The 14,228-nt window shown below is 46.0% G+C and overlaps 1 protein-coding gene across 1 annotated transcript; it reads left to right on the top strand.

Annotated features, from left to right (window-relative positions):
* The first annotated feature begins 516 nt into the window (after window positions 1-516).
* On the top strand, window positions 517-8,935 carry LOC139049618 (uncharacterized). The gene is made up of 3 exons (XM_070525243.1): window positions 517-676; window positions 4,891-5,374; window positions 8,415-8,935. Exons 1-2 carry the CDS (start codon window positions 665-667, stop codon window positions 5,359-5,361), a joined length of 483 nt encoding a protein of 160 aa, XP_070381344.1. The 5' UTR covers window positions 517-664; the 3' UTR covers window positions 5,362-5,374; window positions 8,415-8,935.
* The last annotated feature ends 5,293 nt before the right edge of the window (window positions 8,936-14,228 follow it).

Here is a 14,228-nt window from a genome sequence, read left to right as displayed (position 1 = left end):
TAATGAAGGAGCGCAGCGTATGCGATCGCCGTTCACCAGATAAAAGTATGTCCAACGGCAGAATACCTGCATGCGCACAAGACCGGAACCGAGTCTCGGCACGTAAACAGCAGCGAGACCACGCCCAAAGCGCGCAAAACCCGCCAACGTGCTCCTGAAGCGTGCATCACCACATCGAGGCAGCTGCCTAAGCGCAGCAACAGTTCATTAAGGAATCAACGCGCGAGGATCAGCACGGACGAGACCCACCGTCGGTATGGGTCAACGATGGCTGTGAGAGGCGCAGGAGTCGCTCTCGGAAGACCTTGACGTTAAGGTCAGCAAGGTGTGACCGGCGGTCCGTTACCTTCTCCCCGGCATCCACACGTGATGCGGTTGCCGTGGGATGCGCATCCGGAAAGGGGAAAGGCCCGAAAGAAGGAAGAGCGCGTTGACCGCCGGGTGGTGCGAATGCACAACGCCACCTTATGACCATGGTGAAATCTCTTTTCACTTTCACGGTGCGCACTACGGCAAGGCACTGGCGAGGAGGGAAAAAAAGCAACAACAAGAGCCGGGTGTACGGGCACCGACTAGTATAAAAGCGGGGAGCTCGAACTGAGCCAGGTACAGTACTCGTCGTATTCGTTCAGTTCACAACAGTGGACCAGAAACCTCGACAAGGATGAAACTTTTGGTGAGTCTGCTGCATCTTTTGTGAGCGCTTCCGGCTGCCATGCATGTTAGTCAGCAGCGAAATAGGAAATAACATGTAAGATTGAGCGAACAAAGCCTAACACAAGTGCCACCGCTAATTTGAAAAATTGTCAACCATTTCGGCCCGCGTGACCTATCAACGTCTATAATACAGCTCGCCAGCTAGTAGGCTGCGGCGGCGCTCCGACTACGCTGCCAGATGACAAGGTGATATCCAAGCTGTGCAGAGATAGTTTAAAGATTATGAATTTCCAATGGCTAATTGAAATGGCAGAAACCCTTGAAGAAACATTCGTTTTTTAGGCCCAGCACATCAGTTATCTAGCAGGACAGGGGATGGCATTCTGACCGCCCGTTCCATGTTCTTCTAGATAATAACATTTCGTACTTACTTTTTTGCACCGATTGAAATACGTTTCTTTTTGTATTAATTAAAGAGAATGTGGCCAGGTGTAATGTCGCATAATCAAGAAATGATCAAGATAGTTAACCTGACACTCCAAGTCATCGCACCATCTGGCAAAATGGTATAACCCTAGGCTGTGATTAAATTCAAAGCAACGTGCAAAAAAATACTAATGACGTGTTAGCTTGACTTTATGTTATATATTCAAAGCTTGAGTCCACCTGACAAAATTCTTTTACCGGTAATGTACATACTTGTTAAGCAAAACGCAAATACATAAGATGCCGCAATAGCACTATACCACCCTCATTCTAAAGTGGAAGTCATTCAGAAGGTAGTTCCTGCTCCGGAAGGCAATCTGAGAAGGGAAGCATTCTAGCTAAATGAATAAAATCCAGACAACGAGCTTTGCGCCAATGAAGCATGGTAGTTGTAAATATTGATTAAAAAAATTATTTTATCTGATGCAAAAAAACACATTTTTGGTTCAGTAATTTTTATTTTCTGTCGATACAAGGCGCATATCAAGCCACTCCTTCAAGTACCTTCACTGCAGTACATAAGCTGTGCAAACTGATCATAAATGCTTAAAGTGGGAATTAAACCTTAGTCACTTTTTCGGCGTTGTTTCACCGTTATTATGCCTAAGCATGTACTTTCGTCTTGTAAATAAATTTTAGCTTGTCTACGGCGAGATAATATTATGATATTCCGCACTTTATACTTTTGTAGTTCGTTGCGTCCATTGGAATTGGTTTGGCAGGGGTTACATCGCTGCTATTAGGAGGATTGAGTAGTCAGTGAGGTGAATGTTACCTGCAGGGGGAAATAGATGGATGAGATGTTCTATTACACCATTCATTTATGCTTTTTGCCAGATTTTTCGAGAACTAAAACACAGAGCAACAATGAGACCGTGTTAGTCTAAACGTAGTTAGAAGGCACGGTGGAAAAAGAGTAAATATATGTTGAAATGTCAAACCAGGAACTGTGAATCGGTAGATCGCATTTTTCGGTAAACGCATTTTTCAAACTTTACATAACCTAACTTGTTATTTTTCTTGCTTTTGCCGCTATTATTGTGCTACTGTCCCGCAAATACTGTTTTGTTATAGCCAAATATGTCCCGCTCCTTCTGTAAATCTTTTGATTATATTTTACTTTACGGAATTTTCTTGTTCAGTGACCTCTCGCGTTCGAGAACATTCGGTTTGTCCATTGTACAAATTTAACGCGACATTACTGTATGTTAGCGCGTTTCTTACACTGTATATTTTGTATATATATTCACATGTATATTCTAATTATTATATAGTCTTTGGGTGTACTTCCCCCCCTTACACAATGCACCTTGGGCCTGTAAGGTAACCTTAAATAAAGGATATAAAAAAATGCTCAAGGGAATTAGAAGAATGGAAGAACCGAGGGGCATAATTTATTGTTAGTACTGCATATAAACAAAGCCGATAATGAAGCCAAAGTAGGCTTGGAACGAATTACCTGCATTTTTTATATCTACAATTTAAATGCAGAAATAACAACGAAAAGGCAAATTAAGAAAAACACAGTCTAATACCGGTGGAAGTCGAGTCTACAGACTCTGAGTGCGACGGTCTGTCAATTGAGCTGCGGAAGCAGCTGTCCCCTTGTCAACTTTCTTCAGTATTTATTTGTTTTGTATTCAGCCCTCGGAGTGTCAGCCAGCGCCACTCACCAAAATCGCGGCTGATGCGCAACATGTTGCAAAGCGCAGAATATCACGTTTTATGTGAGCTTAAAAGCTGGAAACCGACTATTAAACTCATATTCAAAGAAATTTAAGGCTTAGTTTAGACGAGCACAAAGAACACAACGAGCTTGACGGACGCCAACTTCCGCCTGATCTTATTCATAACGAGACATCGCTTTATGAGTACAGCCAAGTCACATGATCACAGTGAACAAGCTGCAACAGAATAACCAATACAGATAACGAACGTTCACTGACCCACTGCGCATACTAATCAAATGCGAAAAGCAGTAGCCGCCACCGTTATAGGGTGACTAGTTCAAACTAGCTCAAAGTAGCACCAACTAGCTCAAACCAAGTTAAACCAAATGAAGTCTGCAGATATATTCAAAGACAAGGATTAACTGTGTTCGTAAAATAGAAATGCAAGAATGATTATCAAATGGATGATGAAAGTGAAAGAAAAGACAACTTGCAAACACTGGAAGTCGAACCCACAACCTGCGTATGATATTAGGTTGCAGGAATTGCAGCGGTACAAGTGCTGTGAGAAGCAGCCGAGAATTATTGAATGACAACTTGGGAGCATGCTTGGGAGCGATCAAGAGGAAACCTGTAAAATCATGTAGAAAGGGGCCAGCGGATGTAGCGCCCTCTGTTTGATCGTCGCGCAAGTGCAATGTGGCCGGGGTTGCACGCAGAGATGGGTAGATGGCGGAGCTGGCGTCCGGGCTGCGATATGCTGCAGGAGAAAGTGGGATCGCTGAACCGCATTAGATTGTTAACGTGAGTGGAACGTGAGGCTAGAGTAGGGGGGGGGGGGAGGCAGCCAGCCAAGTAAAGTACAAAAGCTAAGCCTGCGATCTATTAGGCGCTGCGCCATCTCTAGGGGAAAAAATGCGACTCAGATGAAGGTGCATATATCCGCCAGCAGATGACGCTTCAGTGTGACGTCGTACGTGCTAAGCGGGTAATTCCTAAATGTATCGTCCGCACAGTTTTCAACGCATTGCGCCAAGAGATAAAACACTTGAAATGTAAGGAGAGGTAAACTGTCGCGAGTGTAAACTATTTGCTTACAGCTCTCTAGAGCAAGAGCCAGAAATCTAGGAAGATAACGAGGAGCAGAGAAGATGCGAAGCTGCACCGTTGTACAATAACACACAAGCAGTGAGCCTAATGTTAGCGAGCTGAATTAGAAAACACCCTTGAGACTCCGTCAGTTTGTTTGGCGCTGCCTTATAGAGGGGCATTAACATGAGCCGTTGACACACTCGTGGTCTTCTCTTGAATAAAAAGCGCCATTATTGGACTTTTGAAGTATCTATCAGCGTAAATCATTTCTTCAACGTGGAGAGTTTAGGAAGGACAAGATAGTAAGAATGAAAAAATACTTATAAATACACCATTTGTTTTATTATTTTTCCAACACATCGAAGTTAATAGGTGTTGCCTTCACAAAAGCTGTAGCTGAATCCCTAAAATAAAATACAACCTTTTCGCTGAGACCCAATCATTTGCGATGTGCTGCGCCGTAAAAGCTTAGCAAAAAGCTGCAAAGTTCATTCTTCTTGCTCGATGGAGGCTATGAACTAACTGTATAAATATGGTTGAACGTATGCAGCCTAATTTTGTCTCTTGAATAAATATTTTCATTGAGCAAGGCTTCTCATTTCCTACCTGCTTCATTCACTGGTCCAGTCTAAAAAACACTGCAAATTTATTTGTACCATTGAGCCTGAATAGCAGGGAAAGGAGAGATACCTGTATAATTGTTGTAAGAGCGTACAGGCCAGCCTGAATCGAAGTTTCGACCTGCTACTCAACATTGCGGAACGTGAATGGGAGTGAAATGGAAAAGCTGCCCAATGGCAGCTGGGAAGAGTAGTTGTAATTGACCAACCAAAGTGAACCATTTCATCATTCACACAAAAAAGCCATGCTCTGTTCTTGTGGTGCCAGGGTCTTTTTACCTCACGCGGTCACGGGCCTACAGAACTGTCAATTCTCGCCACCCATCACGGAATGCTTATTCTCAAATCATGGCTTCCTTCTCTAGTTGGCGCTGACTGTGTGCGGGCTCGCCGTGAGCCTCGTGACCGCCGGGTTTCTTGGCGGCGGCGGCGGGGGCTTCGGCGGCGGCGGCGGCGGCGGCCCATGGAGGAGCGGCGGTAGTTTCGGAGGCTTCGGTGGTGGCGGTGGACCATGGAGGGGCGGCGGCGGCGGTGGTTTCGGTGGTGGCGGTGGACCATGGAGGAGCGGCGGTAGTTTCGGAGGCTTTGGTGGTGGCGGTGGGCCCTGGAGGGGCGGCGGTGGCCTCGGAGGTTTCGGTGGAGGTCTTAAGGGCGGCTTCGGAGGAGGCGGCTTTGGAGGCGGCGGTCCGTGGAGGAGTGGTGGCGGTTTTGGAGGCTTCGGTGGTGGCGGTGGCCCCTGGAGGGGAGGCGGCGGCGGCGGCGGTTTCGGAGGAGGCGGATGGAGAGTTGGCGGCGGCGGCGGCGGCTTCGGTGGAGGCGGCCGCGGATGGTGGTAAAGGTGTTAAGCAGGTGAGTAAACAACATTTTTAGCGAAGCCGGAAAGTTGCAAGCAGCTGAGCATTTTCATACGGATAAATTAAATAATATAGTTTTTTGAGTGCTGCGCGCAAGAGACTCAAGATCAACTTCCGACAGCTCATTTTCTTCCAAATGGAAACCAGGCGTTCGCAAGGCAGCTTAACGGCGGAAAACGTTCTAAAGATGGAGACATTGCTATGCGTACACGAAGAATATTCGTCATCAAAAAGAAACGCGCATGAAGAGGGCGCTGTCGCTTTACATCACGAAGCGACACTAATATTTCGTTGGAAAAGAAACGGCTGGTCAAACTCAGCTGTCAAGCCCATCGCGAGGCAGACAGGACACTTCTGCTTGCTTTTTTACTGACACAAACTGCGGAAGAAGATTGCAAATACTGGCAACGCTTTGCAAAACTGAACTGTAATCGCTCTTCCGCAAAGGCGCAACAACATCCGCTTTAATAGCAGCGTCGGCATGAGTTTCTTTCAAATCATCTCTCAACGCCCACTCGCCAGCAGTGGAGACCTCTTCGATTGTGTTCCCCACTTCGACGAAGAAACTAGGTCGGCACGCTGCCATATACAGGCACCACGTGACGAACGTTTTGATGTTGCTCCAGGGTGAGACAAACTGCCGATGGCTCAAGACGTGTGTAAGTCACGCCGGGGGTTGCGCCAAATCGGGCCTGCGGCAGCACCACCTCCCCGTGATAGGCGTGGAGCTGTTGTCCTCCTTGCAACGCACCGCGTCAGTCGACGCGTTGCAAGCAACACCGAAGGCGGCACAAAATTGTTGTGTCATAGGTCGGCCGGGCGCTGTTACGCATTCACTTCCTACATGCCATGGCTCTCTCTCTCTCTCTATAGTGACGAGGCCTGAATTTGTCGTAATTGTACCAGAAAGGTTAAGGGATGAGGTCAAGCGCGAGAGAACAATGATGCGACCGAGACAAAGGACGAACCGTCGAGGAAACAAAGGCCTTCACGCAACAATGCGCACAGCGTGCTATGGGGCAGCTCCTGTGATGCGCAAAAGCTTTGAATTTCTGGAACAACGGGCTGTTCATTGGAGCAGTAATGCCACGCAACAGCAATGATCAGAATACAATTGCTCTGCTGCTCATTGACCTCCTCAAAGGCAAGTATATTATTCATGTAAGCGAAATTTTTATACCAAAATACCGAAAGTTATAGGAATTTCTCAACAATAGAAGTCAGAGAGACGGAGAGTGGCATTTTAATGAAACCTGGAGAGCTTCGCCTGACGTCTTGTGCAGTATTCCACTCCAAATGAAGGCGACAACGTATTAAGTGAGCTAAAAACATCACACTCCCATGCTATACGTATTCAGGCAGGTAAAAAGCTAATCATGGTTTCTTATTGACGTCATTGTTTAGCTGTAAATATGGAACCAGTTTAAATGCCATTTTTTGGTCACCTAACCGTCTGAAAACGTTGCATTAGCAATGGTTTTAGTGAAAATAACAGGAATACGGTGCCTACTTGCTCGTATGTGTTGTTCAGGATTTCGATAGTAACAATCCATGCATCGCTATTGCAGCTGGGGTTCAATGATGTGGTGTGTATACAGAGGCTGTAATGTATCTATCTCGAAGCACGAATACGCTGACAAATTTTTTGCGCGGTGAGAGCCGGAAAACTTTCAGCTGAACAATTACGATATGACTACCATAATGCTTCCGGCCTCACATAAAAAATGACCTAAAACCACAGAAACAAAAAACTCGGGAATGAAGCACGAAGGCGGAGAGAAATGAAGTGAATGGGCCGGCTGGCTGGCTGACATAACACACCGGGAAGAGAAGGTAATCACTCGCAAATGGTCGGACCGCGCACTGTGTTCGGCGTGTTATGATCGTCGTACGCATCCAACCCGGATCGAAACGGGTAATCTGCCGTGTGGTGGCAGGTACTAGGCGGTCAGCAGATACGACAGCGAGGAAGACGCAGGCGTAGGCGCACGCACGCGCACACACACACACACACACACACACACACACACACACACGCACGCACGCACGCACGCACGCACGCACGCAAGCACAATTCAGCAAATACCTGCACAGACATGCACAGAAAATACCTCACGTGAAGAGAAGAATGGGATGAGCTTCTAAAGAATCGCCGACTCGGTACTTTTGCGGAAGCGATTACCATTGAAGCCAGCAAAGCCACAAAACTGCTGGAATGGAAAGACGTGAGCCTGCATATAGCTTAAAGCTCAGCGAAACGGCCCACTCACTTCTGCGCCTCCCGACAATCTTTTGACAAAACTGAAGAAACATCTACGTGCTCTGGGTCGTTTGCAGCAAGCTTTTCATCACGGGAAGGCCTATACGAAAGACTGCAGCAGATACTTTTTGCTTACTGTTTGTCTTAAGGTTAAAGAACCAAAGAAAAAGAAGTGTTAGAATGGTAGATTGCACGCACGAAGGCGCGTAGTTTCCGGCTAGCTTTTTCGGTAGGGAGTACGACGTTGCTTGAGTGCTACAATGTGTCCGAAAACACGCCAGATGGCACAAGAGACTGACGCGCCGAGTACGCTGCCGCTAACCGTTTGCCGCGGTATGCCGTTCAGACAGAGAGGAGAAGTAAGGGCCAACAGATGGAATTCGAATGCGTCTTTTAAGAAAAGTGGACGCGTGAGGAACTTCCAAGTCATCTTTGTTGGGCCATCGGTGTATTTACATGTTCTTAACCCGGGAGGGCAGAGAGAATGGCGTTTGGACACCTTTGCGAAAGCATATCTGCCTTCTGTGGGGACACTCGCCGCCTGTGCCACAGGTAGCCGGTCGACAGACCTCATACGTTCGCCCTACTTCTCGCACAGTTCGCGATGCGTGCAGTTCAGGGACCGGGCTATGGCGGTGCCTCTTTCCTTTCGGCATTTCTAGTTGGCTTTTATCTTCTCGCCGTCGCCTAGGCTGTCGCTCGCTACACACTGGTGGCCGCTTTCAAAAGAATTGGTCTCTTTCTCATTTCTGATACATCGCACGTTTTGCCGCAGTGTCTCCGTCCCGGAACCGAGTCGACCTTTGTCAAGAGGCTGCTAAACTCGCGTTCACCACTGCCATCGGAGCGCAGGCGGTGCACCACATGCCTTACAGGGATCAAGCGAGGCACCAGCGTCTGCACGTCGACCACACAAAGAAGCTGAGCGGCGTGAAACAATGCGAACCATTACAATGCTGTCACGTTATCTCTGCCATTCTTTTTTGTTGTTCTTGTTGTTGAGACTTTTGAGTTCAACAGTCCCTTTACGAGGCTCTGACAGCAATGGGAGGTAGCGAAGAAAAAATAAATGAGAAGAAAAATAACAATAAAGTTAGCAAAGACTATGCGTAGCTTCTGGTTTCAGGCTAACCGAGACGTAACAAGCAACTTACTTTTTTGCCGTCGAGGCGAGAGATACTGAAAGGCACCTCGTCTAGTTTTGCATACTACACGCACTCTTGTCCTCTTGTTTGTGCTGCTGGCGCCGATTACCCACCTTTTGAATAAAGAGCAATCTTCGTTTTTGTTCCAAAATGGTCGCCATTCTTTCCGTACCACAACAGCGATTCAGGGACCCTCCGGAAGTTGGGTCTGTTGTTCCGTTTTCCTTCATATATTACTTTATCTGCCTAACGGGAAAGCATGCAAGCACACACAGGTACTGCCCGGTGTCATCCAGATTGCAAAGAACACGAAGGGCTCCCTTTGTAACGCCCTAGAGCCTCCGAACAAAGCTCGTTCTCTGGCTTTTCAAGAAACCACAGGTGAATAATACTGTTGCACCTCCAAGAAAGAAAAATAAAACTGCCTTAATTATGTTTGTAAATCAGGGCGGGAAACTTACACAAATGTCATTTATCCTTTCCATACAAACTTCTAACCAGCGTAGACTGATAGGCTGGCTTCTTGTGACGTGATCTGAACAGGTATTTCTAGAAGCACAACCGCCCGGAGAATACCCACGAAACGTGGTACGTGGCCTGATAATAATCTTCAAAACATATTGTTCGGAACTGATGGTCCCAGTGTTCGTAGGTGCTGAGTGGTGGGCTCCCAAAGAGACTTCCCTGTAGCAGCGCAAAGCATTTCATGCTAAGCGCCTCGAAGTGGGATTGTATACAACGTGACACTGCTATCACTGGTCATAAGTATCGTCCTTTAGTTTAATTACCACCCATGGTTAGATTGTACGCAAGGAATTGTGCATCAAGCAGCGAAAAAAAAATAAAGGCGTAGTTCAGAGGTGGAAAGACGGCCGTCAGTAGTGGATATCAATTTCGAGTAGTTGACCCATTTGCTGAAATTAAAATGAAAAAGGGGGCTTCCGCAGGCCGTACGTGCGACAGTTAACAAGTGGTCAAATAGTGTAAGTGTGTGGGTATCGGTACCCACAGACTTACACTATTTAACCACTTGAGAAGACAGAAGTAATCAAGAGTGGCTCAAAATTATATGGTATAGTATGACTAGGAATTAGGGTGGGCTAATGTTTTGTAGCTGTGGCGCTTTTTTTTTCTGAAAGAACAGACGGAAACAAATGCTATTACGTACACCTGTCGAAATAATAGCCGTTGAGAGCAAACAGCCTAAAGACATGGTGAGCCGAGCTATTTAGCGAACTTAGGCTAGACCTGACGCAATCCCTACATTTATAGATAAAACGGAAGTTATGCGAAAGTGTATAAGCGGCAACACATTCTGCTCGATGAACACGCTTTATCGCTTGAATGCTTGGGCAGTGTTTAAATATTCAAATCCTTAGGGGGGCGATTAGCAGCACACGGCAGACCTGCTGCTCACTTTCCCTGTATATAATCGCTATCAGAGTCCAAGAAATACGTGTCTTCACTTCCTGCAAAGGTAGACAGGCACGAGTCTTCTCACGTCGCTTCCGGAGACCGGGGAACGGGCTAGAATTAAGCAGCAATTCCGCTCTCCCCGCATTCCTTCGCACAAATGCATAGCGTGCCAGATGTGGCACATAGTGGATCTTGATTGAAACCATAGTAATATATCGATGATGGCCGACTATTAACCAGCGCAAATTCTGCAGGCAGCAAATTACTGCAATGCAATTTTTAAGCAGCAGTCATTGATGTGTTCCGATTTACATTCTTAAAAAAATCAGCCTACTTTTTCAAGGGCGTTTTTGTTTTCACAGCGAACAAGATGTAATGACAATCACCAAAGAGAGAAAATTAAGAGCAAATTCTGGGCTCTTACGTGTCAACTGATCTGATTATAAGGCACGCCGTAGTGGGGGACTTCAGATTAATTTTCATTACCTTAGGTTCTTTGTCGCGCACTCAATGGACATTACAGGGAAGGGAGCTTTTGCCGTCGAGGTCGGTATTTGTTACCACGACATCGTGGTTAGCAGCGCACCCCTAAAGCCACTAAGCAAATTTGGCGGGTAACCGAGGAGAACTCATGTTTACTCTTGTAAATGCGCTAACACAAACTGTTCAGAACGTGTTTCTGCGATTTGCATTGTGATGACACCACATTCTGGTTTGTATTCTTCATTCGCAGCTATCCCCTCTAACATGTGATTAAAATAAATTGTTAAGACTATAAAAAATGTCTGTCAATAAATTTGCCTGGAAGAAAAAATCTGGCTTTTCACTGTCGTTCATAGCGTTTCCTTACTTGCGCCGCCAGGTTTGCCTCCGCGATACGCGCGCAAAACAAAGAGTCTCATCGCATCTGCCGATTCAGTGTCGCGTATAACTTTCTAATGCTTCTACGCCAGGCTATATTTGTTGTCTTGCTTATTTATTTATTTGTTTTTTGCTTTATAGTGGAAGTGCGCACTCTGGCAGATGTCGACTGAAGACGTAAAAGCCTGTTTCCAGAGAGAAATCCAACACTGGCTGGTACAAATAACTTTGTCAGTCGCCTATGGCCTTCTAACGCATGTGACGCCGCACTGTAGTGCTCGTCTTGCAGGCCCGTCTTCTGTAGCCGATTAAGGAATAATTGTATGTGCCAAATATCCAACATCATGCAATAAAGAGTTAAAACAAGTAGAAGGACTACATTAGTAACTGGACTATCCCGATAACTTCACGTTGTTTTCGCAGTGGCATGCTGGTTCTCTGTGCAGAGATCTTAATTATAACGTGTCCGGTCTGCTTCGTTATCCAGATACTCTCCCCGGTGCGAATAGTCAGTCACCAATGCGGACAAGCGTTATTGGCGACAAAGCAGCGCTGCTGAAGTGACTCGTGCGCCGCGGTCCTGCTTGCGCTTACATACTTTAAAGGAACATCACGTTAATAGTACGTCACGCAATGTTTTATGGTAGTCTCGGGAATGCAGTGTGAAGAATAACAAGTGTTTATTAAAGCGAAATATTCTTTGACTCATGGCAAGCACTTTGCGGTATAGGTAGGTTGCTAATTTGTCTCATTTCCAGCCTCGTACAAAAAAATTTAAGGGGCACTTCGTTATCATTACGTGGATGAATCAGAAAGGATTGCGGCTACGTCAGCAGAAACGCCGCGGTGTCACGGGACCAACGATGTTCGTCACAAGGTGCGCCCAACGCAAAGTCGTGGGTTCGTCTCCCACCAAAGGTCGAGGCTTCGACTCCCATCAAAGGTGGTGGGTTCGAGTCCCCTGATTTATCTGTAGCCTTATTTAGGCTACCTTGATTAAGTTTGCCTTAATTATTACAAAAGGTCGTGGGTTTGACTTCCACTAAAGGCCTAGCGTTCGAGTGCCTAAACTCTCTTAATTAACTATGGCTAAATAACTATGCCTTACTTAACACCAATGGTCGTGGTTTCGACTCCCACAAAATACGGGGGGTTTGAGAGCCATCATTATCATCATCATCAGCTTATTTTATGTCAACTGCCATATGAAGGCCTGTCCCTGCGATCTCCGTTAACCCGCGTCCCGCGCCAACCGATTCCAACTATAGCGCCCGCAAATTTCCTTTCATCGCTGCACCTAGTCTTCTGCCGTCCTCGACAGCACTTCCCTTCTCTTGGCACTCATTCTGTTACGCTAATGGTCCACCGGTTATGTAACCTACGCATTATATGACCTGCCCCAGCTCCATATTCTTTCTCTTAATGTAAATTAGCATATAGGATATACGCGTTTGCTCTCTGATCCAAAACACTTTCTTAATTAACTGTGCTTTAATTAACACCAAAAATAGTGGGTTCAACTCCCACCAAAGTTCAAGGGTTCGTGGTCTTTTTGTACCATCTTGTGGTTGCGCAGACAACGCCGGATTTTCCGCCTCCTGAGTCATTTTATGCTTTCGCATTAAAATAACTGTCCGAAGGCGTTATCAAATCGCAGCTTTCGCAACAGCGCTACACGCTTACTAATCGGCCACTACTTATTGTTTTTCTTTCATTCTATGTATTAAAGTAAATAAATCAACATCTGCAAGAAACAGCAAGCGATTAACAAAGTAGTGACATCAATGACGGGCAGTGCCATGAAAAATAACCAGATGTGCGTGCATCAAAATAATGATATTATTATTATTATTATTATTATTATTATTATTATTATTATTATTATTATTATTATTATTATTATTATTATTATTATTATTATTATTATTATTATTATTATTATTATTATTATTATTATATGTTCGGAACACACAAAATTAACAGGAAAGGAAAACGAGGAGCAGACTGGCAACTGTCACCGGAGGGGGCACAACGCCTGCCTACTCTTCAGAAGGGAGGGGACAGCAACACAGAAATGGAAGATAGGAATGAGGGGAGGAAAGAGGAAAGGAAGAGCAACAGCACAAATCTAAAGGATGAAGTAGAACCCAGTACAGCACACACAGAGTAGGGCCGGTCACTGAAGGTCACGCTACTACAGAATGTTGAATATAATAGTTTCGACGCTGCAAACGTGAACCTAAGTTAGTTAACTCTATTAAAGTAAGTAGAGCGCGATGAGCCTGATCACGTTTAGACTCACAACCACTGGGGCATAAGCATTCGACGAGTGTCCTACACCGCAGGCCAAGGAGATGATAGTCTCTGACTAGCGACATACGCTGCGCACTGAAAGCGGGACACTCAAATATAAGGTGCTGAAGTGTCTCGCAGCAGCCACAAGACGTACACAATGGACTTGCCACACGTCCTTGTCTGTATAAATGTTCGTGCACGTTCACGCAGCCAACCCTCAGCTTGAATAGTTGTGTTCTAGCGCGACGAGGCAAGCCTTGACCGCGACCGCGGGGCGGGAACGCTCCATTTACGACGCGCTGGTCTGGATGCTACTTGAGTAGGTGGCGACGAATCAGCAGACGAGCGTCATCAAGCTTGCACAAAATTTATGGGCAGTCACAGTTGTTATGAGTGAAAGTTGAAACGAGCCGATCAGCTTCTTCATTTCCAGAGATTCCTACGTGGAGAGGTATCCATTGAGCAACGAGAGATACCCCACGTGATGAAAATATGCTCGCAGAGTCAGTAATGCTGCGCACAAGTGGACAATCAATCTCACTGCGTTGTAACCTACTAAGGGCAGCGCAGGAGTCCGTAAATATGGCTATCTTGGAAGTAGTTAACTCCTCTTGCACGTATTTCAGTGCAACATTAATCGCTGCTAGCTGAGCAGTTGTTGACGAAGTTGGATGAGGGATATGAAAGATACGCCGTAATTGAGTCGAAGGCAGAAAAAAGCTGCAGAGGCGCATTGACCGTCGCTGTGTACAGATGCATCTGTGAATACTTGAAGATAATCTGGAAACTTTTCGAACATGTGAGACTGAGCGAATTGGAATATTGCCGAAACAGGCATATCAGGCTTCTTGTGCATGTCAGGGATTGTGAGG

Source organism: Dermacentor albipictus, chromosome 1 (assembly GCF_038994185.2).
Source record: "Dermacentor albipictus isolate Rhodes 1998 colony chromosome 1, USDA_Dalb.pri_finalv2, whole genome shotgun sequence".
Taxonomy (NCBI): Eukaryota; Metazoa; Arthropoda; class Arachnida; order Ixodida; family Ixodidae; genus Dermacentor; species Dermacentor albipictus.
Note: the sequence above shows the minus strand (reverse complement) of the source record. Positions and strands in the feature narration are given on the sequence as shown.